Source organism: Oryx dammah, unplaced genomic scaffold (assembly GCF_014754425.2).
Source record: "Oryx dammah isolate SB20612 unplaced genomic scaffold, SCBI_Odam_1.1 HiC_scaffold_17, whole genome shotgun sequence".
Taxonomy (NCBI): domain Eukaryota; kingdom Metazoa; phylum Chordata; class Mammalia; order Artiodactyla; family Bovidae; genus Oryx; species Oryx dammah.
The window spans coordinates 47,985,751-47,991,958 of NW_024070201.1; the positions used below are offsets into that span (position 1 = coordinate 47,985,751).

The window sequence follows — 6,208 nt, forward strand, 5'->3', positions numbered from 1 at the left end:
GGTTTTTCCAGTAGTCATGTATGGATGTGAGAGTTGAACTATAAAGAAAGCTGAGTGCTGAAGAATTGATGCTTTTGAACTGTGGTGTTGGAGAAGACTCTTGAGAGTCCCTTCGACTGCAAGGAAATCCAACCAGTCCATCCTAAAGGAAACCAACTCTGAATATTCATTGGAAGGACTGATGCTGAAGCTGAAGCTCCAATACTTTAGCCACCTGATGCGAAGAGCCGACTCATTTGAAAAGACCCAGATCTGGGAAAGATTGAAAGCAGGAGGAGAAGGGGATGGCAGAGGATGAGACAGTTGGATGGCATCACCAACTGGATCGGGACGTGAGTTTGAGTAAGCTCTGGGAGTTGGTGATGGACAGGGAGGTCTGGTGTGCTGCAGTCCATGACATGACTGAGTGACTGAAATAAACTAAAGACGCACCCTTCACATTTGTTGTGCATAAACTATAGTTAGGATATGTCATTAACAAAGCACCATCATCTACACACACTGTGCTTCTGTGAAGTTGTGAGGGTTGTTCAAAATTTTCACCAGGTCTTTAAAATTAGTTACAGTGCATAAGATCCTCTGGGCTTCCCATCCAGATAGCTCAAGGGGACACACTCTTCTCTCTCTCTCTATCTCCAGGGTATGTGATAATGAGTGCTAGGGAACAAGTCCTAGTAGGAAATAGATTAAATATCCTTAAAAAGTTTGCAATGGGTCTCTCAGGCAGTTTCATAAAAATCAGGAAGTTAAGCATCCACCTGGGGACATGTCACCATGTCCCCAGAGCTTTGTGCTCTATTGTAAGACCTGGAGCTTCTGGTAGGTAAGGAGTCATTATAGTGAGCAGGTGTTTGGTGCCAAACTGTAGAACCAAGAAGAGGCCACCAAAGTCTCAGCCTGAGCTTTGGAGATAGAGAGGAAAGAAGGGACTGAAAGTGACAGGAAAGGCTGTCAAGGGTTCCTGCCCAAGGTGGGTGACTGTTGCCATCAGATCTTGCTGATTTAGTAGGCAACCTCAGGTCTGTGTTTAAGTTACTATAGATTCCATATCTACCTCTTAGCCTCAACACAAGGTTACAAGAGTCAGAGGTTATTTCCAAGAAGCAAAGAGTGGTAGGAAGTAATGTGATCCTCTGGAGAAAAGCTAGACTGTGATATAAAAGGACATTTCCTGGAATGACCACAGTGTATGACTAATGGAATTAGAAGCAATCACCACAATTGTTTAAGTCCCTCCAGGAATGATCTCCAAGCAGAGCAACTGGGGCAGAAAGGCCATCTGTTGAATCTGCCACCCACCTCTACCCTGGACAACTGACTTTTGTCCTGTCAGGAACAATGAAATTCTCAGCAAACCTGAGGATGAATACTCTAAAGATACTTTAAGAAGAACTTAGCATAGGTATCTTATTGAAATCTCTTCAGCCAATCTTTTCCAAGCAGAGATCTCCTGGCTTCACTATTCTGAATTTTCTTTTGTGTCCAAGTTCCCTGCTCCTTTTTTTCCTCATAAATCCTCTTTCTGATTCCTGTTCTGCTCTGCTCCCTTAAATTCTGAAGTACAAGCATTGATTCCAGAGTCCGTCTTGACTAAATGGAAGTAGGCACCCAGACCTTTGATATTTCTCTTTCTCATTTTTCATTTAATCTGTACCCATTCCAGGCTGTCTCAGGCTGGATTTGTTAACCTAAACACCTCTGAATTTCCAGACTGTGCCTTGGAGTTCCAGACGTGTAAGCTTGAATCCCATTTCTGCTGCTGATTGGCTATAAGACTTGAGGCACATTACAAATTCTCTAAGCTTCTCTTGCCTTATTTGCCAATCAAGGTGACAATATTAACTTGCAAAGCTTTTCTAAGGTCTAAATGCTATTTCACTTGCCATGTTCTTTGTGCAGTGGCTGGCATATAGCAGATGTCCAAAAAAAGTGTTCTTTCTTCTTCACCATCCTACCTCATTTTCATGTCAAAATATTTTCTGCCTTAGCTTTTATGAATTTCATGGTTAACCACCATGTAAGTTACCACATAGCTTACATGACATGTAAATTTACCACAGCTTTTCTGAATTTACTTTGATAAATAATGTGCTGGGCACTGATCATGGCCAAAGAAGAAACTGAGGAACACTGAAAGTCAACCTGATCTTCAAGTGAACAGTGAGTTTATGGCACTGACTATTCAGCTCATTGGTATTTGTAGCAAGAAAGAAAATGTCTGTGTATACAATTGTGTGTATTTCTCCAGGAAGTTTATTTATTAATTCAACTAAAGAGTCAGAACTTTTTTTTGAAGGTCCATTAAGCCTTGATTTCATGCTAGTTGCTGATGGTTGACAGTGTTGTATGTAGCCATTATTTAGAGCTTGAAATCTAGAGAAAATCAGATCTTGATTCAAATCCCATTTTTGCCATTTTACTTTTAGTTTGATCTTAGAAATGTCAGATTTTTCTAAGCCTCTGTTTCTTCATCCATAACATGGTACTGTTAATAGAACTTTATTCACAGATTTTTTTAAGGAGATAAAACATGCATGAAGTTAGTAACAGCTAGCTAAATAAAATTGAACTCTTATTCTTTCATAAAAAAAATTGCTGGGCACTTTCTGTGTACTAAGGTACCTTCTAAGCACTGTCTTGACAGAAGTCAACAAAGCAAAACCCTCACTCATTTTGAGTTCACATTGTAGTGGGATTAGTAGTGGAAAGATCAATGCCCTGGAAGTTGGGAGGCTAAAATTAACACATGGTTTCCACCCAGTAATATCCTCTTTTAACTCTTCATCTTCTCATTGACAGAATAAGCCCTAGCATTGTTGCCTTTTGTTCTCTGGATGCACTTGGACTCTGCCTTGTGATTGGGGTCATGGCCATGGTTGATGGTGCGCCAGGGTCTCCTCCCACCTAGGTTCACAGTAGTTGAATTCATAGACTTTTAAGGAATGGCAGTTTCTGACTATTTTGAGCATCAGAGCTTTGATTTCTTATCCCAGCAGCCAAGAGTAACTTTACGGACAGCCATTCCTGTACCCTCCAGTTTTCTCTGGAATTCTGTGAGCTGAGTATCATTTATGTGTTTTCTGGATCAGGCTAGGCTTCCAAAGTAGGAAGATCAAAGGAGAAAGTGAGAAGGTATCTAAGTTTACCAATTATACACAACTGGAAATTAAACAGAAAGAAGGAAGGAAAAAAGAGGGAAAGAAGGGAAGAAAAAAGGAAAGAAGGAGGAAGTGAGGGAAGGAAGGAAGAAAAAAGATAATGCAATAGGAAAGGAACTAAGAAGGAAAAGAAGAGAAGTTGGAAGAAAGGTTGAAACATTAGTGAGAGCCCCAGCAGGAAAGAGGCATATGAGGAAGTGTTTCTTTAAAGACCTACTCATAAGAGGTAAATGAAATTAAGTATAACCAATTTAGATATCTGCTACAGTGAATTATATGCACTGTAGTGAAGGTGTTTCACAACTCTTAGCCTGAAGAAGCAAGGCAAAACAATTTCAAAGAAAAGATTTTCTCTTCAAAAAAAAAAAAAAAGTTGAGAGGAAACCAGGGACCAGAAGGAAATGACCTCTAAAGGAGTTAAATCTATTTGATTCTAACCTTTCTTTTTTAAAAAAAAAAATATATATCTTCCTAGGTGCAGTCACTAGCTTTAGGAATTTGAAGGAACCCCAACCTTCCCCTTCCCTCCACACACAATGCCATTGAGGTCCCTGGAGAACAGCAGCAGCATGTCCTCCACCTTCCTGCTGAGTGGCATTCCTGGCCTGGAGCACATGCACGCCTGGATCTCCATCCCACTGTGCTTCATATACATAGTCTCCATCCTGGGCAACTGCACTATCATCTTTATCATTAAAACAGAGCCCTCGCTCCAGGAGCCCATGTACCTCTTCCTGTCCATGCTGGCTCTGACTGACCTGGGTCTGTCTCTTTGCACCCTCCCTACAGTGCTAGGCATCTTTTGGGTTGGGGCACGAGACATTGGCCATGATGCCTGTTTTGCCCAGCTCTTTTTCATTCACTGCTTGTCCTTCCTGGAGTCCTCTGTACTACTGTCTATGGCCTTTGACCGCTTTGTGGCCATTTGCCGCCCCTTGCACTATGCTTCCGTTCTCACCAACACAGTCATTGGCAGGATCGGCCTGGCTTCTTTGGGTCGCAGTGTAGCGCTCATTATTCCTTTACCTTTTATGCTCAAAAGATTCCCATATTGTGGCTCCCCAGTCCTCTCACATTCCTACTGCCTCCACCAGGAAGTGATGAAGTTGGCCTGTGCAGACATCAGAGCCAACAGCATTTACGGCATGTTTGTCATCATTTCTACAGTGGGTATAGACTTACTGCTCATTCTCTTCTCCTATGCCCTGATCCTGTGCACCGTGCTGTCCATCGCATCCAGGGCCGAGAGGCTCAAAGCTCTTAACACCTGTGTTTCCCACATCTGTGCTGTGCTCCTTTTCTACACTCCCATGATTGGCCTGTCTGTCATCCACCGCTTTGGGAAGCAGGCACCTCATCTGGTCCAGGTGATTCTGGGCTTTGTGTATCTTCTCTTCCCTCCTCTGATGAATCCAATCGTCTACGGTGTGAAGACCAAACAGATCCGTGATCGTGTGACCCACGCCTTTTGTTCCTAGCTGGGTCTAATCTTGGAGGCACTGTTTTTTGTTAAAGTACCCTTACTCTTCTATTCTTTATAATATCTAATGTGCATGAAGTGGAAGAGATTGTTATTTATTTACTGAACAAATAAGAAGTCACAGCTGTCATGGAATCTTCACTGTGGTTTCAAGGAAATACATGGCAATATAGCATGGTGGCTTGTATTTTCCAAATAAGGCCACAGAGTTACATCTCATCCCCAGTTCTCTTCCAGAAATGCTTGAGTCTTCCATCAGGGGATGTATGTAGCTTCTCCCCTCGTAACTGGGTCAGACTCAGCAGCTCAATGGATTGGCTGTTGAGGTAGCAATGCTATAAGACTTTTGAGGCTGAGTGATAAGAGGTGATATGTTACTCATTGATATTCACTCTCTTTCTCTCTCCCTCTTTTTCTGTCTCTCTTTTGATATGTATCTATAGCTCTCACTCAGTGCTTGCTTTTGAAACCTGGCCATCATACTGAGCAGAAGCTCAAACCACATGGAGAGGTCACATTTAGATGTTTTAGCCAATAGACCCAGCTGAGGCCTCAGACTTGGTTGGATCATTATCAACTACTAGTGTCAATGAATCTTCAAATTATTCTAACACCCAGCCTTCCTGTCTTTCCCACTTGCACCTGGTGAAACAACCAATGTACTCTGAGCCCAGCCCAAATTGCAGATTTGTAAGTTAAATGAATACCTGTTTGTTTGTTTGTTTGTTTGTATGTTTTTAAGACACTACCTTTTGGGATTCTTTGTTAACCATATGTTAACTGTGTTCCATATGTTAACTGTGTTAAAGTGAAAAATGTTGATATAGAAGCTAAGAGAAAGATATCTTCTTCCAGCTAGGGAAAGAAGTGGAATGAAAGGTTTCCTTGAGTTGGCATAGAAGGCAGCCTTCAGGGATGTATTGAAGTTAGACAGGCAAACTGGAAGGTGATGGTCCAGCTTGAGAGAACAGCATTTGCTAACCTGACACAGAGGTGAGAGAGAGGACACTGTCTTCAGGAAAACATCTGAAGTTGTTCTTATTGCCATCATTCTTCCCTAGCAAGTCAGAGTAGAATAGATAACGTGGGGGTGGTGGTGGTAAGTGGACTGAGGTGGAGGCAGTCACCCTACCATGATAAGCCAATGAACTAAAAGGAGAGAATTCCTTACACCCTCCTATTTGTGCACTGCAGCGCTACTACATTGCTCCGTATTTTTTTTAAATGGATTTTTGAATAATACTTGTCAGAACGGTATTTGTAATTTTGACTTGGAGGTATTTGCAAGGACAGCAGGCCTGGATAAGATACAACCAAGGGTAGTTTTGAACATCTAGAGGGAAGCATGAGGATGTGTTCCTGCATAGTTTTAGTTCAGGGTCTAGAAAGAGAGTGACAGAGGGCCAAGGATAGAATTCTCTACTAGGACCTTTATGTGGAGCCTGTTCTCTCCCACTGAAAGTTAGTCTCATTCAAGGCTACCTATCACATTTGGCATTTAACATTTGATGCACCATGTCCCACTGCCAACCAGTGCTCCATCCAGTCTGGCATAAGAAACCTGTTTTCA

General features: G+C 42.1%; 1 protein-coding gene across 1 annotated transcript; it reads left to right on the forward strand.

Moving 5' to 3' along the window:
- Positions 1-3,694: 3,694 nt before the first annotated feature.
- On the forward strand, positions 3,695-4,636 carry LOC120876669 (olfactory receptor 51G2). The gene has a single exon (XM_040258641.1). It carries the CDS (start codon positions 3,695-3,697, stop codon positions 4,634-4,636), a length of 942 nt encoding a protein of 313 aa, XP_040114575.1.
- Positions 4,637-6,208: the final 1,572 nt, after the last annotated feature.